This window comes from Euprymna scolopes, chromosome 13 (genome assembly GCF_053919585.1).
Source record: "Euprymna scolopes isolate OS-2025 chromosome 13, ASM5391958v1, whole genome shotgun sequence".
In the NCBI taxonomy this organism is placed as follows: Eukaryota; Metazoa; Mollusca; class Cephalopoda; order Sepiida; family Sepiolidae; genus Euprymna; species Euprymna scolopes.
In genome coordinates, this window is record NC_136494.1 from 105,172,020 (window position 1) to 105,198,115 (window position 26,096).

At 32.6% G+C, this 26,096-nt stretch overlaps 1 protein-coding gene across 1 annotated transcript in view; it reads left to right on the top strand.

Annotated features, from left to right (window-relative positions):
• The window catches only part of LOC145292140 (uncharacterized), a 159,871-nt gene extending 135,906 nt beyond the window's left edge, over window positions 1-23,965 (top strand). Inside the window, exon 11 of the mRNA XM_080138262.1 lies at window positions 22,538-23,965. Coding sequence (XP_079994388.1) covers window positions 22,538-23,803 — 1,266 coding nt within the window. The 3' untranslated portion in view covers window positions 23,804-23,965. The remainder of the gene's footprint in view (window positions 1-22,537) is intronic.
• Window positions 23,966-26,096: the final 2,131 nt, after the last annotated feature.

Genomic DNA, 26,096 nt, shown 5'->3' on the forward strand with positions numbered 1-26,096 from the left:
GGGCAGGAGCTGCCAAAAACAGCCTATCCTGCCTTGACAGAGTACAAAATAGACTTTGTGGCTTAGTGGGGGATGCCCTTTTCTCTTTCCTGCAACCTCTCTCCCATAGAAGAGACGTTGCGAGCCTGTCTTTGTTTTATCGTTATTTCCATGGCAAGTGCTCGTCTGAGATCCACTCTCTGGTCCCCTCTCGCCAATCTTTCACGATAAACACCCGTCTAGCTGAAACCACTGTCAATAATTTTCCCCACTCTTTATCTGTGCCTAAATCAAACCGTAAATTCCATGAACAAAACTTCTTTCTTAGAAGTTCACGCCTGTGGAACTCTCTTCCGTTTGCCTGTTTCCACCTAACTACAACTTGGATGTCTTCAAGTCCAATATAAACAAATTCTTGATGAACCACCCCCTTAAGTAAGACACTTTATCAAATCTCCAATACTAACGATTACTACGATACTATCCCATTGATTACTGTACACGCAATAACCCTTATCCCCGAGTGGCTTCTGGGCCTTGATAAGTAGTGACCTCCATGTAAAAAGAAAAAAAAAAGGTGATAAAGGTTGTAAAATGTTCAGGAAATGAATATTTTGGCAATAAAGTTAATGTTTGTAATTTCTTGTATGGTCGCTAGGACTATATATTTGTATTTAGTCTGATAGGTTTTGAATTAAATGAGTAAAGCAAAATAAAGAGATATCTTGCTCTGACTGAGTCAAAATGAAACAAGAAGGATAAATGTTAATTCTCGCTGAGCTCGTACTTCCATGTGGAGAATTGAGATGCGTGATGCACACGAAACGAAGTTGGTTATTTAACGTCGGACCCAACGGAGTCAATGATTACAGCATGCTGCCCTGGCTGCGACTGATTGGTTTTGGCGCAAAGTGCTCTTTTTATAGGTTTCAAACCGACTCCAAGCAGAGGCTGTTAGGGAAATATTTTTGAAATTTACTTTCTTCTTAATCCAATTGGATGAACAAAAGCAACATCTTTGTCTTGTGTGGTGCTTTCAGCTACGCCGGAGAAACAAGACAGAATTATAGTTTTGTGCACGGGAATTGCATGAGTGTAGACAACAGCTGTACTGAAATGTTCCTTGTACAACCACTTTTAATATTTGTGGCAAGTCGCTACATACACATTCCTGGCTATGTGGGCAAAAGCGTTTGTCCATAAATTTTTGCCTTCTTTCACGTTTCACATTTAGCCCAGTCACCCTGGCTCAATTAAAAAAAAAATTTTTTTCCAGTTGTACAGGCACTTCCTGCTATTTTTTTAGTTGTTTTGATTTATTTATTTTTTATTTGAGGGGTGGTCCAGCACACAAGCAACAAAAGTGCTTCATATCTAGAGCATAGCTTCTTCTCTTTGTATCCCTTCTGACAAAATATCTGGTGGGGAGGTTGTCACATATTTCTTCTTTTTGGGGGCAATTACATTTTCATGTTTTTATTCATTTTTAAATGGAGGTATCAACGTAGCCCACAATGGAATTGACATATAATAATGAAAGACTGCTCAATATCCTTAGTTTAGCTGGTGTATTCAAACAGAACTTCATGTGGACCCAGGCAACATCGGTATCCATGCTAGTATAAAATAAAAGCCTAACATAATTAATAAAATATTCTAGGTTTTTTTTAATAAAATGTTTCGCTGTTTAATAAGACAATTAAAAATTATTTTTAAAATTTCTAATAAAATAAGTTTTAATTTTTTTTTTTTTTAATTAAAAATGTCCTTTAGATGCATTATATACATTTTTAATATAAACAAACTTTATTAAGAAATATTTATTTAAAATTGGTTTTCTTAAATTATAAACGCTTGTAAAAGAGTTGCTTTTCATACAATACTGATATCAGAAATTTTATTTTTAATCTTTTTTTTAAGTTACTAAGAAAAAGGCACTAAAGAACTTCTCTCCTTACCCTATGATTACATTTGATGTTATTCTTTCTACTTGGCTAATGCCAGATAGCTGTTCTTTTTTTTTATAAACTGGATGGAGTCTTTTACTTTCATTTTTATTTGATTTTATCTTATTTTTACCCTTATTCACTCCAAACAGAACATATTGTCAGGCATAAAGAGCTACTATTTGGAAATTTGAGAAATGAGATGTCTGTTTGCATTACATTTAAATTTCAGCATGTTAATACAGTCAGAAGTAGGCAACAAGGAAGGACTTCCACAGTTTAGCAATTCAAGAGAAGAAACTATTAGCGTAGAAGGCTTCCTAGCATCTAGGGACCTCAACAGTGAAGAGGTGGGATTTTGCTGTTTGCCAAGTTAGTCTGAAGTATTTACATTGAGGACACAAGTACTACGAGTTTGTTAAAGCACATTTCATTAAAGTACTCATAAAACAGGCACAGGAATGCCACATTGTGGTGATGGAACAAGAGTTGGAACTTGGTTGATAGTGCTTTTATTTTATTTTTTAAATAGCATAAATTCTTTTAGGGTTTTGAGGTTTAGAATGTGATGAATGCTGGGAGGTGGAGATTGGCCACATACTTATTGTTATGCAAGAAGAGAGAGTACTAATTAGGCATTTTTGCTATATAGTTGTGAAATTTTACTTCATCTTATTTCACAATATTAAATTTTATTTTAATAAGATTTTTAAAGTTAGTTTTACTAGCTTACAACTTATATTTTTAATTTCAGTAAATAATTGATTAAGAGTAAATTTTAAAAAATATTGCATAAATGTGAAGCGTTGAAACAGCAGAAGTAGTCACATTTTTTTTTAATATAGACAATTAAAATCTTTTCAGTATTCATTTTTTTCAAATTTTGTTTGCATTTTCTCATTTTGGTTGACCTTTGAAAAGCAACAAAAGTAGATCTTGACGTTTGAGATGTTCATTTTTTTTTTTTTTCTTTTTAAGGTTCATATCTTTATGCATCCTTTGTTTATGGTGAAAGGTTTTCAATAATTAACTACGGGATTTGCTTGAAAACTGTTCCAGAACAAATATTCATTACTGCTGCAAGTATTTGATAAAAATTGACGCTGACACAATACTTGAAATCCTATGCACAAGGCTTTATAGGAAAATATCCATAAAACCCAGAGAGAAAATGCAAAAAGTATTTATCAAATGCAAATAAATTTGCATAATATACAAGCATTTTCTTGATGCTGATGGTTGCTTTCTTAAGAAATGTAATTCTTTAAAGGATCCAAATATTATGAAATCTAAGAATAATTGTTTCATTTTATAGCAAAAATACAAATAGCATGTATTCATCAATAAATTTTGGTTTATAACTTTAACTAATAATTATGTAATTAGAAAAGAATCAGTTGTTCACTTTTTATATACATATATAAATAAAGCTCTATGTATTGCGCCAGGATGTAGAAATTTCCAGGTTAGTATTTGGGGGCATATTGAAAACCACTGGAAGACATGCATCTAAAAGGAAAACTTATGTAAATCCTGAGGTCTACTGCCTGCTCTGTTTTGCTGGTGTTATCAAAAAGTGTGGATGAGCCTTCATCACTATAAACAAATCATTTGTGTGGATTTCAGACAACTTGGTTGCCAGAACCTCATACATCTGGATTTGACTGGAGAGGCCATTTATAAAAAAAAAAAATAGTACTAATGCATTGAGTTTGAATGAATTGTCGTTTTATTTTTAAAATAGCATATTGTTATACTAACTAATTAAGAAAGGGACAAACAGAATTCAATTACAGTCAAGATTGTCTGCTTTTTTTTGACTTCCGGTCTCTGCTCTGTAGACAGAGCAATGATAACAAGTAAGACACGATCTCTTCTGATTAATGATTATTTTTTCTCTCAGATAACGTGAAAATTCTCCCCTTTCCCCATGTTAAGAATGGCTTTCTTGTCTGCTTGACCATGTTTAATTGTCTAGCCAAATGTTTGGAAGATTTTATTTATTTTTTGTTTGATGATCTAAACTTATTCAAATATAGTAAATAGTAATTTCTAGTTCTATTTCAATATAAAATCAGAAATGTTGATAGGCATGTATGTGGGTTATTCCAAAAGTATTGCATCTTATATTTTAACTTGAAAAAATATATATTGAAGAGCTATGAAGATGGGAGTAATACCATTAAAATGAATAACCGTTCGTGCCTCAGAATTTATTTTTCTACATAATCAACATATTTTTGCTAGCCTCTTGTTTCACTGAGTGCTGCAATATCTATTCGATAATGCTGAAGCTCATTTGCAACAAGTGCTGTTCGTCTTTCTGATTACCTTTACCCAGTAGTGTTCAGACATTCCATGCTCCCAAGATTAGTTCGGGTTTTTTGTGCTGTATTTTTCAACTGCAACGAGGATGAGTCTGTTAACCATTGTAAGCTGACCAAACTAAGAAGGGCAAGTATTTGTTTAGGACACCTTTTGTAGTCCCCCCCCCCATGTGAAGATGGGCAATGCTGTCTTAAAGAGGCTGCCCAGTCGGCTGTTGCTGGACTCTCCTGTTGCCCTCAGGAAAAAAGACGTTTACTTTCTCATAAACTGCTAATGTGCAGGATTGTGATTACAACTGCCAGTGTTCACCTCCACCTATTACTTTGCCATATACCCATTGCTGCGGAACTTGAAGGTGTGCGTTTACAAGTCGGTGCTAATAATGAGTTTTCAAAACAGATCTGTGCATGAATAATTTTGTAGTTGGAAGATTGTTGCACGGACAATCCCACTCTTTTGATCTAGTGGCACAGAGAACCATTATGAGAGCCTGCTAGACTGCTGAGGGTGATAAGGACAACTTAGGATGCCATGTTCATGTTCTAGAATGTTCCACAATGCTTGCTGCCACTGCCTTCACAACTGTTGGATAACTAAATTACCTCTTCCACTTGTTCCATCGGGAATCAGTTTTTAATCCTCACTAGAAGATTACAGGCCTGACTGGCTACTCTCAACCAGTCTGCCAAAGTCATTTCTCAAGGGGTAGCTGCTGCTGTATACTCCAGCTTTGAGGAGCCACAGGTGAGAGCTGGGTCAAAGGTGAAAACTAGTGGCAGACAAACTGTCTTGGAAAGAACATGAAATGCCTTCCCCTACTAAAGATAGTATCTCTACTTGTCACCCCTTTACCCTCACCCCTATTTGTCAATATCCAGTAAATAAATAGATCAATCCAATGATACATCCATTTTTCATTTAAAAAGTAGTTATATTATAGTTTGTAATGTTTGTGCCAGTCAATTAAATGCAAACAGTGTCAGAATATTATTTTCCTGATTTCCAACTCTGCTACTGGCCAAGTTTACAAATGAATATTCATTTTGATCCGATGTTATGCTAGCAAATGAAACCGAAACAATCTTCCTGGGGAATATATTACTTTCTTAAAATACTGAACTTCAATCTATGATCCTTCCCGCTTCTGCAAAACCTTCCCAACACCCATTTAGCTACAACCTCAGTCCATTATTTCCCCTACTTTTTATCTGTGCCTTAAACTAAATCCAAATTCCATGAACAAAGTTTCTTTCCTAGAACTGCCTACCTGTGGAACTCTGTACCATGAGGCAACTGACTACAATATGGTAATTTTCAAGTCCAATGTAAATAAGTTTTTGTTGAGTTCTGTTAAATAATCAAATTCTACACAATTTTCATCACTATGCATCATTATAGTATTGTTTCACTGACCTCCTTGCACTCATTAAACACTTATCCTAAAGTGGACTCTAGATCTTAATAAATGGTGATTCCTTTGAGAAAAAAGAAAAAAAAATGTTGTAGAGATGTATGCTCACATCCAAAAACGTAAGTCAAGATTGCAAGAAAAAAAATGTCAGTAAAATCAAATATCTTAAAAAAAAAAACATGTTGAACTTTGTAAAATAAGTGTATTTCTAATCCAAAATGTTTGACCATCTCCTGCTTAATAAAAATGAATTCCCTCCCTTTTTCTTCATGATCTTCATTGTTACTTGTCTATATTTAAATAAGACGGCCCGATCTGGTGCTAACAGATCAGGCTGTCTGAAGTTACTTGCTTCCCGACTTAAAATGCACCAAACATTGATGTTGTTTTTCTTCCCCTTTACAAAACTCCATCACCTTCTGCAAAGTCAAAAACAATTTTCCTCTACAAAACAACCAAACCAAACACCACAAATATTTGAAGATATAAAGAACTTGATGCATATAACCTTTTCCAAAATTGCTGGATTTGGCATTAAATTACCAAAAAAGGGTTGATATGCTATAAAACAAAGTAACCAAACTAAACACAGTGAAATAAGAGAGAAAAAAAAGGTAGTAGGAATAGAAAAATGAAAGCGAAATTTTTTCTTTGTTTTTTTTTATATTGTGATGATAGAAATGAACACTTCCCATGTTCAAAGTGACCGTGATGACTTTCTTGTCAAGTGACCATTTTCAAGAAAGAAAAGGTGCATGTTCAGAGTTGTGGGTTTTTGTAGGTGTTAGTAATTTGTATGTATAGACAAAAATCATTTAAAAAGACGAGGTATGACAATGGTGAGAGAGGGGGGAAAATGCTCTTTAAGCAATGATTTGCATATTTTGTTCTTACAAACTGTTTACTAGTATTGTGAGTTTAATCCTAATCAGATGCTCTAGTATTGTCTGTATTAAAGAACAAGTTCTGGCATATATTTTCTTTCTAATTTAAGATTGAGGACGCGTGGTTAACCTAATGGATACTTTTGTGGTTATTCATTCAGCCTCTATTACTTCTTTTCTTCAGAGTATAATCCCATTGACACATAGTTTCTCGTATAAGCACTGAAGTTAAGCAATGATCCTGGTTAGTATGATCATTTGGTAATATTAGGTTGGTGCAAAAGTAATGTTGTTATATATATATATATATATATGTATATGTATATATACATCAAAAAAACATTTTTTCACCAACTTAATATCAGTTGCTGTTTGTAAAACCTGATCTTGGCATTACAAGCCGAGGATCTGTTACTAATTTCAATTACAATTTCAATAAACAGTTCTGGACTGTTTGTCATCTGCACTGAACAGAACTGACCAGCAGTGAGATTGATTTCAGATGTGGATAATATCAACTTGTGTTCAATTGATAGTATAAAATGAGTCTTGTACAATAGATATGGTATCATATTAAAAGAAAACAAAAAGGGTTGATATTCTGTAAACAGTAAAACCTGATGAATTTAGGATTTTAAAACATTTCTTGAAATATGGAATTGATTGTTTCTCAAAAAATGCATTTAAATTATATAAAAAGATTAAAAAAACATTTTTAAATAATCCAATATTAGTGTAAATACTCTAACAGTAATACAATTAAAGAATGCTGATGCATTTTTTCAACAGACAAGTAATTTTTAAATTTATGTTTTATTGCATAATAATGATATTAGTGTACGTCACATGCTTGTATAGCTAATGACCACACAAAACTAGGTTGACTAGGTTTAGATATTAGGTGTCCTCCATGAACCAATTTTTGTATGCTTTTTCATAGTTTCCCTAACTTTGGAAAATGTTATTCAAGTTATTATAAAATAAATGAAATTTCAATTATCAAATTTCCTTATATTTTTTTCATTTTTGTTTTGCAAAAAGAGAAACTATGAAGAAACAAATAGAGAATTAGCTAAGCTTACAAATAATGGCTGTGATTGTGTATCGCTATAGTTTATACAAATGCACACAGAATTAATAACCGTGATATTATTAAATAGTAAGTAAAATACAATAAAAATCTTATTGTTATCAAAATGTATTGAGATTCTAAGTTTCTATTTACCTGCCACTCTATAAGGTTGAGTTAGACACAAGGTCAGTTTATAATGTGAGGAAAATTCAGCTCCCCAATCAGACAAAAATTCAAATTATCTCTGTCTAGAAGGATTTCTCCTTCACTGAAAGATAGAAAAGATGAAGTGTAGTATCAGAACAGGTACTACATTTTTGTTCCTGGCCAAGAATGTCATTACTGAATCACTTATGGCAATAATTGGACTATTAAAAAAAATTGTTTTTGGATGGAGGGTGGGGAACATAGTGGGGTTATAGTAAACAAGCATCTTGATTTCCATAATGCATACCTTAATCCACCTTTTTGTGTTTCTTTGTACTTTTCAAGTATACAAAATGGGATGTTAACACATTTCCTACTTGACCTCATTTGTTTTTCTATTCTCATTGTTGATATCCAAGATGGCTAGATAAGATTGTGAATATTTCAATCAAAATATTTTTAGTTAATGCTTGCCAGTTTTGGATATAATATACATAGAATGAGTTTCCTGTGTTGTTTTTTTTATGGTGTTGTTTCTCTGGCTGATCCATTACAGAAGAAAGTAACCTAAGAAATCGGCATCATCATAATAAGCTGTAGTCACACATGTTGGCTAAATAAGGCTGTGAATGTTGTCCTTGATTTTGACCGCCTGAGACTTTTTGAGTAGTTGTGGTGATGGTTCTGCTGACGTTTTGAATAATGGATGACCTAAATGTGAAACTATTATATAGGTGTTTCCTTTTCAGATGGTAAGCTTGATAGGTTTTCTGATTCACTGTTTTTTTTTGTTTTTTTTTTTGCTCTCATTTGAATATGGAAAACTGTGTGCAACATGTGTGTCATGTAACTTTTTAAATACTATGTGAACGATGTAAATCGTTTGTTGAGATGTTTGTAAACAATTTCTTGATTAACTCTTGCCTTTTTTATTGTATTGCATAATTTCTTTAGATGGTCAGATGAAAATGATTTTCTGAAAGATTAACAAAAAATATTTGAGATTATTTGAAATTTTAATTATGCATTAAAATTTAAAAAAAAAAAAAATTCATTGTAATTTTTGTTTTAATTTGCCCCTGTCCAAAACTAGATATTGATGATTGCAACGTCTTGTCAGACGAGTGCCACTCCCTCAGACACTGAAAGTTCATGAGCCCAAAAATGACATTTAGTCCTGCCGGCAAATTCACATGCTCAAGCAGACATGACACTGAAGACGGTAATTGGTATACAGACATATATATACACACACGCACACATACATATGTACACATATCACACACATATATACATGCATACATACACAATACATAATACACACACACATGCAAACGTACACAAGACGGTCATTGGCATACATACATATAAATATATACATGCATACATACATATCTATAAGCATACGCTCATATATACCCATATACATACACAATGCATAATACACAAACATACATATACATACGCACATGCATACATATACATACACATATACACACATATACAAATACATACACACATATACTTACACATACGTACACATATGCACATATATATACATACACTTACTACATATACATGCACACATGCATACATACACATAAACACATATGCATATACACACATACATGCATGTAAACATATATAAATGTATATACATACACACACAAAAGTATATACACACAGACACATGTACATACATATAGACATAGATATAAATATATATACACGCACGTGTACATATATAAATATACATATATACATATAATGATGGCAGATTAATTATTACATGCATCTAGCATTTCAGGCGTACACACGTCACAGCTTTTTTATCGCCACAGGACTTTTTTTTTTTTTAATAAACAAATGCCTGAGGGAGTATCTATACAAAGATAATGTTACAGAGTTTTAACTTTGTACAACAGCTAAATCTCTCTCTCTGTTCAAAATGTTGACATCCAGCAACACACTAGAGCAAGATAGCCAGCAACAAGTCAAACTGCAGACCAGCTTAATGCAGGTACTGGTCTCCCGCTTTGTGGTTTTTTTTAAATCAGAGATTTGCTTCTACTAGAGGGATTGCCTTCACCACGCCTTACGGGAGCCCTCTCCACCCCATACACACATGGAAATAAACACATGCATACATACAGATGTATGCCAACATACATATGCATGTGCACACACATGGAAACATACACACATAGTAGCACACAAATACGCATATACATACACATGCATATTAGGTGCATAAATACATACATTTTTAAAATTGTTCTATTTCAGTAGAACTTCGAAGGTAAATAAAGTACGATTTATTTGATATTAACAATTGTGAAATTTATTCAGAATAATTGTGGGTACTATTTGTGTTATTAAATGATTTAAACTTAAAATGTAGATCTGGGAATAGCCAAGTGGTTGGAAATGGTGCTATGAATGACTATTTGCTGTCATGTGAAAATCGATTCTGTATCAAGCCTATACTAAGTTCTTTTGTCTTTTTTTTTTTTTTTTTTTTTTTTTTTACACAGTGAACACCACTTATCAAGGCCCGGAAGCCACTCAGGGATAAGGGTTATTGCAAGTACATTACGTTAGTGTGGAGATTTGATGAAGTGTTTACTTAAGGGGGCGGTTCATTAGGAATTTGTTAACGTTGCACTTGAACACATCCAAGTTGTAGTCCGGTGGGAAGCAGGCAGACGGAACAGAGTTCCACAGGCGTGCAGTTCTAAGAAAGAATCTTTGTTCATGGAATCCGCGTTTTGATTTAGGCACAGATAAAGAGTGGGGGGAAACTTTTGACAGTGGATTCAGCTAGACGGGTGTTTTTCGTGAAAGATTGGCGAGGGGGGACCAGAGATTGGAGTTCAGACGAGCACCTGCCATGGAAATAACGATAAAACAAGGATAGGCTCGCAACGTCTCTTCTGTGGGAGAGAGGTTGCAGGGTAGAGAAAAGGGCATCCCCCACTAAGCCACAAAGTCTATTTTGTACTGTGTCAAGGCAGGATAGGCTGTTTTTAGCAGCTCCTGCCCAGATATGGCAACAATATTCCATCCTTGGACGTACTTGGCTTTTATATAGATAGAGAATTGCATCAGTAGTGAGATATCTTCTGGAGCGGTAGAAGGATCTCATTATCTTTCCAGCGACCTTGGCAACAGACTTGATGTACGTGTTCCATTTCAGATCAGGAGTAAAGGTCATATAAGAATAATAACGTTGACACTCTATGCCAGGGGTCTCCAAATCAAAGCCCGCAGGCCAGATCCAGCCCGCCAAAGTTTTTAATCTGGCCCATGAAGCTCTTGTGGAAAACATAAAAATATTCAGGAAAAATTTTTTAAATGGAAATGTGTGAAAATAGTGTGGTGTTTTTTCTTTTTGTTCAGAAAATTATTAAAAGAATGAGGTCTTGGAGAACCAATTTCAATAAAGTAAAGCTAATGAGTGAAACAGTATAAAAGGTGTCCAGGTCATTTTTTTTTCTTTTTTTTTTTTTTTGTCCGCATAGTTCTAAAAAGTCGGTAATAACCTGAGATTTGTTGTTCATTTGTTTGTGTTGGTAATAATTTGTACTACTACCTTTTTCTCAGCATGTTCGAAATATTAGGCAACATAGCATAATTGTGTTGACACTAGTTTTTGTCAGATGAACAAGGTTAAACAACATTGAACTTGCTTAGTACCAAATGTGTGATCATTTGGAAATACTAGGTGCTGTATGTGGGAGGATGTGAACTCTGGAACAAAATTTATATCAAGATACCTCAAAAAGTTTTAATTCCCGATTTTCATTGTCTCAACACTAATCCAGGCACAACTTTTATCAAAAAGAGTTCCAAGCGCAAGAAAAGATAACTTTGTGCAAGCAGAAACTACTAGTTTCAAACAGTTACGTTTATTCTGATGTGTATGAAATTGACACTCTATCCTTGGTATTGTACACCTATCTTTTCATAAACAAGGTTACTTAATAACAAGATGAATGAGCCAAAAAATTAATTATATAATTAATGATATGCTATGCAGTAATATATCCATAGCTCATTATCATAAAGTAAGTCACTTTTTATTAAAAAAAATATTGCAATAAAAGCTGTATGAATATTTATTTCTTTCAACCTCATTTTGGGTTTTATATGCAACATGATTAATTGCTGTTCTTCAGTTGACTTCTTTATTAAATCTGTGGTTTTGTTAAGTTTTATTTGTTTCATAATTAACCGTTCCTCTTAAGTAGTCCAATTTACCAAATTTTCACTACAAATGATTACTCCGCTATTGTCCCATTGACTACTGTACACTCATTAACCCTTATCCTGAAGTGGTCTCCAGGCCTTGATAAGAGGTGAATACTTTGTAAAAAAATAAATAAATAAACTATATTTTAAGTTTTCATCATGTTCTTGTTTCTTTCAAGCTTTGGACTTAAATTGAATCCTTATACAATTTTTTGTTTGAAGAAGAAAATTATACTGTCCAGCTTAGGAATTGAACTTCAGATTAGGATATCGATCCTTTTTAATAAATCTGATGCCATCATTGCTTGAAATTTTTTTTTTTTAATTTAAAATTTATTTTTCTTAGGAAGTCATTTCTATACAGAAGTTTTTTTTTGTTTTGTTTTTTAACTAATGTACATGCTCAGGGCAGCTAGATAAGATTTTAACCATTTTGTTTGATTAATAAACATTTATCCAAAAATTCTCAACTTTAATTTCAAAATAAAAAGAAAAAATATTTTTTAAATATTAAGAAAATAATTAAGAAAACAGTGCTTCTTAAATGTTCAAACAGAGCAATGAATCATATTATTGTAGATCTCGTTTTTCTTTTTTCTTTCTTGAAGACTTACATTTCCATTCTGTTTTTACACAAATGCATGCATAAAAATATATATATGAAACTGTAGCACTAATTATTCTGGAATTTGGGAAACAAATTTTATACATAATATTTGGTATCAGAGACTATACATGCATCATTTGCAGCCACTGTTTTGCTATACCATTGCTTTCAGTGTGGCTAAACATGCAAGTGTTTCCAGTTGGTATTGAAACTCAACTAGTTTTTGCTTTTTTTACAGTCAACACTTCTAACCATTAGGCTGTCTGCAATAGATATTTGAAAAAAAAAAAAAAAACTCATTTCGGAGCGTTTTAGGAAATGTGTGTATATATATATACATATATATATATATATATATATATATATATATATATATATATATACTAAAGCCAATTTGTTTCTGTAATACCCTTTTTCAGTATATTTTTAAATATTCCTTAGTTTTAGGATTCTATTACTTGAAAGAAATGTCCATTTTAGTTGTAATAATTAGCTTTTATTTTATACACTATTTATCATCATTACCATCAATCTCTCTCTCTCTCTCTCTCTCTCTCTCTCTCTCTCTCTCTCTCTCTCTCTCTCTCTCTCGTTAAATGTAAAAAAGAAAGGAAAGAATAGTCCATTATAAACAAAGGGAATATCACCAGGGGTAGTAATATTATTTAACCCACAGCTGCAGTGAAAAAGCAGAAAGAGACTTTGGATTTTTTCTTTGTTCAACTGGCTTTGCAAACTAGCTTTTTCCTAATTCAAACAATCTAACCTAAACTCAATAAGTGACCCAACGTCTCGCATTTTTCCTAGTGAATATAGAAAACTGAGGTAGATTTTTTAGGGACAACTTCCACTAGGAACTAAAACACTCAAAAATGCCTATTTTGGCAATTAAAAAAAAAAATTTCTTCATTTGTTTTTGCTCAAGATCCATTAAAAGTTATGTCTAATTCTTATTTATGTGAAACAATTACTGCAGGAAGACTTTCACACTTAACAATTCAACAGAAATTGTGATTCATGTCTGTTTGCATTATTCAGGGAGTAGTAATTATAAAGAAAAGACAACTCCTTTACCTTTTTCTAAAATTTAATCTTGATTTTTTTTTTTTTTAGCTCAAATGAATCTATATCTGTCAACAAGTCATTGTTATTTGGTTGCGTACTTAATATTTAGGAGTTTCACTTTTCTGGGCTATTTCAACAATTTATCAATAACAAGATTTGGTTCTTGCAATTTGTTTGACATGTAAAGATACATTGATAACAAACATTGATATGAACATAGTCTGAACCCGGATAGGAACAGGTATACTTCTAGTCTCTATTTATATAAAGTCATGTATGTTTATTTATTTGTATGCGTAAGATTCATTCCTAAACTAATGAACCAATCAATATGAATTTTGGAATATAGCTGTTAAGTGTAAGAGTGGATAATGTGGACTATATTTTGTTGAATTTAGTTTTATGCAACACAGGTAAAAAGAATGTGATTTTTACATTTGTTGTCACATCTCTGAGAAGCTGTCTGTTGGTCTGACACACTTCTGTTTGAAATATCATTTTTATTGATAAACATGCAAATTGAATAGAAATTTTGGATAGCTGTTCTTTGTTTGCATCTAATAATATTCCTTTTCAATTAACAAGAGGGAAAAAGATTAATGTTAGCAAGGTTTTGTTGGTCAGTTGGTCCGTCAAACTTTGGTATTTTCATCACTAAATACACAGATTATGTTGCAATATTTTTGGTATAATATATACTGAGTATAATCACAAAGATTTAGATGATTATATTTATAGCCAATGAGTGATAAGAATGAACCAATCAGGTACCAGAATTACTTTATAAAATATATTGAATTGCTTTGAATTTTTCAGTTCAGTCATAACTTTTTTTTTTTTTTCATTTCTCAAACAAAGAATATTACCACTTGGAAAGTAAGGGGCTACTATTTGGGATCGTGTCCAACAGGGGACTGTGAGGAGTTGAGCAGTGAGATGTCTGTTCACATTTAAACTTCTGTAGGTTAGTACAGTTAAGGAAGCAGGAAACAAGGAATGAATTTCAAAGTTTAGTGGTATGAGGAAAGAAACTATTAGAGTAAAAGGCTTTCTGGCATCTAGGAACCTTAACAGTGAAGAGGTGAGAGGTCTCTACAATAGTTATTTCTTTTAGCATCTCTTTTTGTCTCCTGTTTCTATTACAAGAATGGCTCTTTACTCAGGACATTGAATGGATGTATCTTATTTTTAGATGTATCCAAGGATTTCTATTAGAAGCCTGTTCATTGATCAACCTGTCTGACTGAAGTTTGAAATAGTATTTTCCTCACTCTATACATTACAACATTGCCGAATATTGCCAGTTTCCTCCGATCTTGTTGAAGAATGTTTTTTATTATCTGATAGCCATAGTGAGATGCGTTCAAATGTGTGTACAATTTTATAAGAGTAGAAACATTGGTATAATGAGAAATTTGAATATATTAAAAAAAAAAAAAAAAAAAAGATTACATGATGCAGGATGGTTTTCAAATAAATGAATTTTTATTTATTTTTTACCCGAATTTTTGACTGGTTCTGAAAGAATTTTCAAACTTCTCTTTATACCAATGCTTCTACTGTAGTAAAATTGATCTCAATATTTTTACTCTTATTTATAATTTGAATTCACACCAGTTAAAAAGATCTTTAATTACTCCATTTTTTTTTTTTTTTGTTTTTTTGTAATCTAATGCAGAACCATAATATATCAAAAATTAATTCATTTTATTCATAATTTTGGAGATGAGGATTGATAATTTCAATTATTTAGCTTATTCAGACTCCTGTTCTCATATAGATTATCTTCACAATTTTTCAGATGATGTAATCTCCAACCTTTTTCAGGTGGATCTGTTGAGTTTGAGAATCTTTGTCAAATTCGGGTACCTGTATGGAATTTTGATCCAAACCCTTTATTTAATTCACATGTGTAGATTGTTCTTATTCTATCAGCTATGGTCAGATAGAAGTACTTGTTATTGCTTGTAGTAAGGATTGAACTTTCAGTTACCAGAAAACTTGTAACTATTTGTTATCAACGTCCTTATCCATTGTGCTACATCTTGCTGCCGATGTAAAGATTTACAAGTTCAAAAAGATGCGCCTAAAGAAGTTCAAAACATGAAAATAAGAACCAAGTCAAAATAAGCTAAATAATAATTTTTTTATTTATTTACTTTGTTTTGTTTTTCATTTTGTTTTTATTTTATTTATTTTAGTAGATATTCAATTTTGACAGTATAGGGTAACAATTCGATGGATAAATCTTTTTTTCTGTACCTAAATTACTTAATTTTACAATCTTGATATTTTTCTTTTTCATATTTCTCAGCATTTGTAAATAGAATTGTCTTTAAAAGACAAATGCAATGTAAATCAGATATTTTTACTTAAGTCTTTTTGTCTGGTACTATCAGATCAGGCTGTCTGAAGATACTAGCTTTCTGACCTAAAATACACTAGACATTGATGTTATTGGTTTTTTTCCTTTCACTTTGCAAAATTCAATCATATTCTGCAAAGCTGAAAACAACAATTTTTCTCTACAAAGTCAAACACAATGAAGATATATTGAAGCATAATTTTTATTTATTTATTTATTTTTTTTTTTTACCAAAGTGACCAGATTTAACATTGAATAATCTATAAACGGTTGGTATGCTTTAGAGAAGGAAAAAAAAACATTCTTTTGTATTGACATTAGTTGCCTTGATTCATAAAATTGGTTCTTCATAGAAGGGACCACATGAAGGTTGCCAATATCCCTAGTGAAAGTTGTGCTGTAGAACTGGCCAGACTCTAAAATATCTATTTCATCACATCTCATTATACACCGTTACAGCATCCCTATTTTCTTATTCTTATTTTGATGAGGTAAAGTTAGATGCAATTATTTAAAAAAAAAAAAAATTTTTATATATAACTTGGATATTTAACTCTCATAAAAAAGCAACACTTTGAATGAAACAAAAATACAAATTGCTCCGGTCAGTAATGATCTGTTACATCCAATCAAGAATAGAACAGATGCATTTTGATCCTAGCTCGAAAGCTCATTACTAAATATTTAGATGCATATGAATATATTTTGTATCAAATTATTTTAATTTTCTGGACATATGGTGTACTTGACATTTGTAAATGTCCACATCTCTTTCTAAACATCGATAAGTTTTCATATCTTTAGTATAAAAATGTTGAAAGCTTATTCATTTCATAAGAATGTCATGAGTAGTTTGATGCTGTCAAGAAAACATTTCAGACACCAAAGTCGCTTATGTGAGAAACAGTAGATTTAAGAATTTAGTCAAGGACTTTTTATTATACGCTTTTGAAAATGGCAGCTATTGAGAGGAAAGACATTTTCACATGCGAACGATTACGGAGATTATTTTTACTTGCGTATGTAAGCAAGTTATTTAATATGTACATTAAATGTATAAATATTTGCATACACCAAGTAGACTTGCATATGTAAGCAAGTTAATATGGACATTAAATATATAAATGTTTACTTATACTAAGTAACAAGGTTCATTGTTTTGCGAGTTGGAGTTGAAACGTTGAAATTTTAGTCAAACGTTTCAACTACCAACTCCAGTCCTGTTTTCCATCATCGATTACTTCTTGTTTTTGTTTGTTTTTAATAAACTGAATCTAAAGAATTCAATTAAACAACAGTTGTTTAATTGAATTCTTTAGATTTAGTTTATTAAAAACAAACAAAAAAAAACATTGAATTTATAGAACCGTGAAAAACATGCCCGTCCACTTTAAAATCAAAATACTATAAATAGTATATGGTGTATACAGAGGGCATAATGTATTTAAAGACAGATTCCGTTTCTTGCCCAGAATTCATATATATTTAAAAAAAAAAAAAAAAAGAAAATAAAAGAAAATAAAGAAAAATCTGTATCATTTATGTACCCAAGAGGAAACAAAAATATGTTTTAAAAAATCACATAAATTGATCAAGTAGTTTTATTTTTAAATAAGAAAATCAAATTTTATGAGTATCTGAGAAGTGACTATCTCTCCCGCTATTTTGAAAAAATTTCAAGAAACAAACTCAACAATAATTCCTACTTACTAGATTTTGTTGTAATGCTTATAAACTCCCATAAATCACTTAAAAATTATTTTCTGTATAAAAATAAAACTACTTAATTTATGTGATTTTTGGAATATGATATTTTCGCCTCAACTACGTACATACAGATTTTTTTATTTTTGTTTTTTAAGATAAGGAGAATTCTGGATAAGGACCTTGATTTCTACATACACAAAACTCTTAGAAACAGATGTCTTTTTATAGAAATATATTTTGTAATTTAATTCGGTCAAGTCTTCAGCTTTGATAACAGCTTTGATGTGAAGTATGAATTGTCTACATGCTAGGATCATGTGATCCTTTTTCATATTGGACATTACTGTAACTGTTGATATTTTTAGGGATTATTTAGTGCTATGAAGGTGCTTGTTAACCTTTTTGTCATCTATGTTCCATACATGGTTTGAGATCTGAAGAGCTTGTGCGCCAAAAGTTGGGGTTCATGTAATCATGGAAATTTTATTCCATCCAATCTTGCATTTCGTGAGCCGATGAGCTCGGATTAAGCAATTTTATTTTACCTTTACTGATATAAAATGACTTTTACTCCTCACATAAGACTTGTAGCAAGGTTTTATGTGTGACATGAAAAGAAACTGGAATCTTAGGAAGATCGCTATCATTCCAGTAATTTATAGTAGTAACTGGACTCATGAAAAGAATTTGTCAAAAACTATCTGGCAAATATACCAGGTGAACCAAGTGCAAGAGAGATACAAACAATTGCACTTAAAGGGACAGTTAGAATCTTAAAAAGATCTCTTAGTTGGAATATATAAGATAGCGGGTGGATGTCTGGCATCCAGTAGGAGGCCCTATCCCTAACTTGAATAAACTAATAAGAAAATTGAAAAAAATGTCTTTGTTGTAGACAGCATTTTAGGTAGTTTCTTCTGAAACACAATGAATATATTCAAGTGTTCTAATGCTATCAGCATGTTAATAATGGTGGTACAGTTCCATCTTAAACTTTTAATTTTTTGCAGAATTTTATAGAAGAAATATCGATCACCGATTGTCATGACAAATAATATCCTACATGAGAGCTTATTATTCAAACTCCTCAGCCTAACTTTCACAGGCAACATGAATTTGAACAAATACATTGAGGACATTGCCAAAGCTGCTGTTCATCCATGCATAGAGTATTGTTGCGACATTTAGGCTGGTGCATTTACCACTAGTTTCTTACTCTTAGACAAAGTCCCAAAAAAGAGTCTCAAATTTAATTCAGCTTTTATAATCATGCTAAATCTTTAGTTGTTGTGTAAGTACCATTAGTAATTCTGAAATATCGAAAATATAAAATCAAATAATATTCCTGCTATAATAAAAAATAATCTGTTCTGAAATGGCCAATGCATCCTGTATCACTAGTGGAAAATTATGTCAGAGTTGGCATCAGTTATTTTGGGTTAAACCAATGTGTAGTATCTGTTTTGATATTACACTTCATCTTTTCTGTTCTTGGTTAGTGAAGGAGAAATCTTTCTAGACTGAGGCAATTATTTTTGTTCCAATTTGGAATGTCTTTTTAGGAGTTGAATTTTTTCTTGCATAAAAAAAACTGATGTTGTGTCTGCATCTGTAGAAGCAAGTAAATAGGGACATATTTCAATCAAGTGATGTTCCAGATGCTAGCTTGTCAGTTCCTATTCTTCTTGCAGACTATGTAATCTTTAAGCTTCTTTTTCTCTTTTCAAACTGTCATGTGCAATATTCCTTGCAAATATCATCTTTGTGAAGCTCGTTACTTCAGGGAATTATCTTTGTTTATTGGCGAGAAATGCCACGTTCATGTGGATAATACAAATTCATGAGATGATCTTGTGAATTTTCCAAATGATAGTCTGTAAAGATTCTGTGTACATTCTTCTCCCATCTGTCTTCCTCCCTACTATGCTCTCTCTTCCAAAGTTGGACATGTGCATTAAAAATAGTTCTTTATTTTCATATGCTAGTTATAACTCCTCTCCTATTTGACAGATTTTATATGTCCGTTCTAAGTTACTCTAGAAGTTTCTACAAACTGTCCAACGCATGCCAACGTGTAAAACGGACGTTAAACCAAATATGATGATGATATAAACAATAAATATATTTCCAATAGTATTTTAATACACGTTACTGCTTTTTAGTGGACACAAATATTTATGTAGGTGTGATACTATTAGTATCCACCTCAAGTGGTTGAAAGAAAAAAGAGGAAATAAGTTGATCAACAGAACAAAGGTTATAGAAAGTGAGCTTAGTCGTAAGACAATGGAGAAGAAGTTGTTCACCATGGCACACAAAAGAAAGCTGAAATAGGATTGTTAATCAAGGCGTGACGTGGGGAAACTGAGACAAAAGATTGGAAATACAGGTCGTATATTTAGAATTAGTTTACAGACAGTTTTAGGAATGGCAGTGAATGTTACAACAGTTAGGGACCGTCTTGAGTTTTCTATAGTTAGTGACAGCTTCCAGTTTGGGACAGTTATCGGCTTGGAGATCCTCCAAGAGAGGTCAAAGTCAGAGATTCGAAGATAAAAAAATTTACAAAGAAAAATTAACAACATTAATAATCTGCTTTTCTTTATCTGTTGATGTTGTACATTATCTAGGTAGTTCATTCTAACTGCAGACGGTTTAATTGTTCATGTCTTAAAAATTCAACTTTTGCAAAATAACTGATTTTCCAAAGTGATTCCCATGTAAAATTGCAATAATTATTGTAAGTAAACTAAAAATGTATTGCTTTTTAGTTTTTATTTCAAATTCATTGCGTTATTTCCACACTTATCATTTTTATAAGAGGTTAATATAGTTTGCTTGAAGCATTGTCTAGTATGTATATAAAGGAAATTTATGGAAAGCAATGCAAAGATAACGGATAAACACAAACTGAAGCAACTTAAGCTATAATGATGGAATAAGCTATGCAGAGTCACCTTTTATTAATGCAATATGTTTTTTTTTTACTTTTTATTTATTTATTTTTTTTTTTTTAAATACTTTTAACATTGTATTGTGTTTTTATTTGTGTTAGTCTGGTCTGATAAAAGTTCTGTATCATATATTTCGGGAAAATATTCATTCTTCAAATATGTGTTCACCCTAAGTTAAAAAATGCACATAGAAACTTTTTTAGACTAGAACAGTTTTACAGTAATTGAAATGAACCATGGATTTTTATTTTTAAAATCTATTGTTATTCTTCAAACCTAATAAGGTCAGGGTTAATAGTTTTTATGTGTGTATTTATAACTTAATTTGCACCTTATTTTTAAGTTTAAATTTTATTTTGGTGCTTATTCAGAATTACACTTATTAAAAAAAAAAAATACAGAAAACATTTTTATGATGTATGTACTCGTCACGTAACAAAGATGTAATATTCCAAAAATTACATAAATTGATCAATAGTTTGTTTTTACAAAACTAAGAAAATTAAAATTTAGTTTTTTAACGATTTTACTAATAAACTTTATTAGACATAAGGCTGATTTCGATCCGACACTGCAAATAATTATCTCCCCCTTTATTTCATTGAATTTCTATCATGGCCAACAATATGGTCAACCTTTATGAAAATTACTCTGTCAATTGTGACAAAAGCTATGATTATGTGACCCAAATTTGAATTGCATTGAATTGAGTTTTGAAGTTATTAAAGAAGTTTTCTTTGGTCTGTCGAGCTTATGTTTAATAAACATTATTGTCCATCTGTCATTCTTAAAATAGCAATCCTTGTACAAATGGGTCAAAATGCATTTAGTTAAGAGTAAGATAAAGAGTAACCACTAACCCCCATTCCTCGCTCTTTCATGGTCGTTAGTCTTTTTATTTTCATTTTTTATTTGTGAAGAAATAATTTAAAGTGTACTAAAGTTATTAGTCAGATTCAGAGAAATCTTTCTAGATTTAAGATTTTTTTTATTTGTTTGTTATTGTCTATCCTTTTTTCAAGGTTAGGGATTTCCTCTATATTAACAACCGCTCTTTGCATCTAACTTTGCTCTCTGGGGGCAATTAAATAGGGACTTGTAGATTATATTTTGCAGGTTTGTTGAAGTTTCTGATACATGTTGATGATGTAACCAGATATGGATAGACTTTTTAAGTTGACAAATATGCTCCCTGCCTTCATTTCTATACATTCATCTAAATCCTGGGTCACAGCCTTATTTTGTTTGTAGACTCCCTGAGAGCTATTTCATCATCTGTGGATGTCATATGCATATATATAATGTGTTCAAAGTCAAATATTTGTTTCTAGATTAGTAAAAATCAGCAACGAATCGATTTCATTGTATTCATAACATCCAAATACAAATCTTTTAAATTTTAAATAAACACATACATTTCCTAGTAAACAAAATAAATGGAAACCTTTTTGGCTGTATCCTTTCCCCTGTTGGTAAATCCCACACTAAACTCTTAACCATTATTCTAGACTGTTTGACACATGAATAACTGTCCTCACTCCACTGTGTTCTCAAAACTTTAAGAGTTCATCTATGTTTTTGTGATTTATTCTAGTGGATGCTTTAAAGATTGTCAATTTAAATGGCTTCATTTATGTGTTTACTTTTGAAGCTGTTGACAAATGTTGTTTAGACTGCCTGAGCAAGTTCTTTTTGATGTTGTCTTGAAATATACCTCCTCATGCAAATAAATCTAATTTATCCCCCTCCAAAAAAAAAAAAAAAAAAAGAATCTATATAATTTATTGCACTATTTTTTATTTTTATTTTTTATTTTTTCAGTTGTCTGATGTGGTGAGCATTGTACGGTCAAAGCACTGGACTGTGGGTGATCTAATGGGCTGCATCCATGATTTCTGTAGCCAGGCCATCGAGCAACTTGACACAGAAGGTGTGGTCACTTTGGATCTGTTTGAGGAAGTCATCATTGCTGCCCACCGTGTGCATCATCACCACATTGTTATGGCAGAAACACCAACTGCGTCTACTGCTACTGCTTCAATGGAAATAACATCGTCTCCTCCTCCTCCTCCTCCTCTTACTACTACTACTACTATTCTTGAGGCTAACATCACTATCCCTTTGAACTTGGATTATACTGCTGCTGATGCTAATGATGAAGCTCCTCTAAATGACTGTCCTCCCTCTATTGATCTCTCCTCTCCCCCTCCAGATGACTGTCGTCCTTCCTCTCCCCCTCCAGATGACTGTCGTCCTTCCTCTCCCCCTCCAGATGACTGTCGTCCTTCCTCTCCCCCTCCAGATGACTGTCGTCCTTCCTCTCCCCCTCCAGATGACTGTCGTCCTTCCTCTCCCCCTTCAGATGACTGTCGTCCTATCTCTCCCCCTCCAGATGGCTGTCGTCCTTCCTCTCCCCCTCCAGATGACTATCGTCCTTCTTCTCTACCCCCAGCATACTGCCCTCCTTCCTCCCACCCTCCAGCCTACTGTCCTCCTTCCTCTCCCCCTCCAGCCTACTGTCCTCCTTCCTCTCCCCCTCCAGCCTACTGTCCTCCTTCCTCTCCCCCTCCAGCCTACTGTCCTCCTTCCTCTCCCCCTCTAACCGACGACTGTCCTCCTTCCTCTCCCCCTCTAACCGACGACTGCCCTCCTTCCTCTCCTCCTCCAACCGACGACTGCCCTCCTTCCCCTCCCCCTCCAGGCGACGACTGTCCTCCTTCCCCTCCCCCTCCAGGCGACGATTGTCCTCCTTCCCCTCCCCCTCCAGGCGACGACTGTCCTCCTTCCCCTCCCCCTCCAGGCGACGACTGTCCTCCTTCCCCTCCCCCTCCAGGCGACGACTGTCCTCCTTCCCCTCCCCCTCCAGGCGACGACTGTCCTCCTTCCCCTCCCCCTCCAGGCGACGACTGTCCTCCTTCCCCTCTCCCTCCAGGCGACAACTGTCCTCCTTCCCCTCCCCCTCCAGGCGACGACTGTCCTCCCTCTTCTCTCCTTTCAGACGACTGCCCTCCTTCTAATCTTTCTCTCCTTTCTCCACCTTTGTCCCCCAATAAAACAGGTACACATTTTGACAATCACCCGGATTGACAGAAGAATAGTTTGGAGACAAAAGAAAACAAAACCATCATTGCTTGAGTTGTCATAATGGAAGAACAAGACCTCAAAAATTAAATCAGTTCCTTTATCAAATTTAAAAGGAAATGATCTTTCCTCAAAAATAATGACAAAGTAAAACCAAACAAAAAAAAATCAAATACCCCCCTCCCTTTCTTCTTCCTACTTTCTGCTATTTACAAGCCATGGCAAACACTGACCAAGAAATGCTAAATCATTCAAATGTTGATCAAGAAATATTTAACAAAACAAAGATAATTTTTTTTTGCTAGAACTGGCAGACACAAATTGATTATTTATTTTTGAAATTTTTTTTTATCAAAATGATGTTAACAGACACAGATTTAGGCACATAGAGGATTTTTTCCTCTTTTATTTACCTGAGATAATTTTCTTAACATTAGTAATAAGTTATATATATATATATATATATATATATATATATATATATATATATATATAATAAATACTTAAACATAGCTTATCATATGCCACTGCAGTTTCATGGTAGGTTCAATTGTCAGGAAAGTATTCTCATCTCATAGATCTATATATGTATTTGAAAGTCAAGTCAAACTTATGAACTTGTATTTAAATCTATACAGATGTGAAACAAGAATGACATTTGGATCTGCTGTGAAACTGCAGCAAGGTATTAAGATAAGTTTCTTGTAAGTATTTTAAGCTCTATTTGAAAGGATATCAATCTTTTTGGTATTCAAGGTCTGCTGTCTTAATTCGGCTTTGTTCCGATTTTGAGCAGTTGACTCTTCCAGATATATTGAGTTGAAGAGAACAACAGAATCATTTTTATTAACTGAGAAAATACTTTGTATGAAAAAGTCATTGAAGAAGAATAGATATTGACTTGGAATGAACAACAAAAATAATTTTATATAAGCCCAAAAAAAAGAAACCGTATTCATATTTTTTATCCAATCTGATAGACTGACCAGCGGATCATTTAAAAAACAAAATTTTTTATATCTGTGTTTGTGACAAACTTTAAAAAAAAAAAAAAAAAAAAAAAACAGAAAAAGAATTCTTTGAATGGACTGGCATACATATGCAAATTAATAACTTATTTTTATTTTATTTTTATCATAAGGAAGCAGACAGATGAAGATAGAGGATTCTTTTTTTATTGTTGTTATTTTTTTGCCAAGAGATTTTTCTGAACTTTATCAAAATAGCCATTAAAACTAAGATATATTGACTAAGTGAAAAAAAGACTGAAAATTTTTTTTTTACATAAACAAAAAAAAAAGCCTATTTTTTATCAAATCTGATAGACTGACCAACTGACTCCTATTTTTTTTCTTTTTTAATCAGTGTTTGTGACAAAACTTACAGACTAGAATATTTTTTGTGCTCAGCTTAGAGGGAAAGTCCTTGATGTCATATTGACATATGTCCGAAATTGCAGTCAGTAAGAGTTTTGTGCCTATTAAATTCATTTTTTTTAATTAGGAGAAAAGGATGAGGAAGCCTGTGACAATGCTGATGGAGACAAAACCCTGAAAGCGCCAAGAACTCTTTCCCTCTCGCCATCCTCCCTTCGATCTATCCCCCACTCAAAGCCAAGTGCGACTAATTTTAATCGCACAACATTTGTCCTGTGGTCGTCCTTGCTAGCATTGTGTGATGATCGGTCATTGTGGGCTCTTGCTATCCATTTAGCAGCCAAAAAAAAACTTTTTATTTGGAACTGTTTTCTTTTTAAAAAATGTTTTACTGTGAATGTCAATGAATTATGACACAAAGACAAACAGAAACGGCAAATGCAGAGTCGAGGGTTTCTGACTGCCCTACTTTTTTTTTTTATAGAAAAATGTATTTTTGTAGGATCAATATTTAGTTATTTTTCCTTTCACTTAGTGTATCTTCTTTATTAATCTTCATTTTTTTTTTTTTTTTAATTTTCAACATTAGTTTTACCTACTTTTGTTTATTTATACTTAGAAATGTTTGCTTGTTCTGTTAATCTTAGATAGTTCTGCTTTAATATTTTTTCTTATTTTCCTCTTTTCTTTTCAGTTTTACTTTTTCTTTTCATCTTTTCTCTTTCCTTTTTCTTGCTTTTCTTTTTTTTACCTTTTTCTCCTTTTCTTTTCCTCCTTTTCCATTTCATTCCCCTTTCCTTTTCCGCTCCTTTCTATTTTCTTTTTCTTTTTCTTTTCCTTTCCTTTTCCATTTCCTTTCCTTTTCCATTTCCTTTCCTTTTCCTTTTTTCATTTTTTTTATCCTTGCAAAATTGTATCAATTT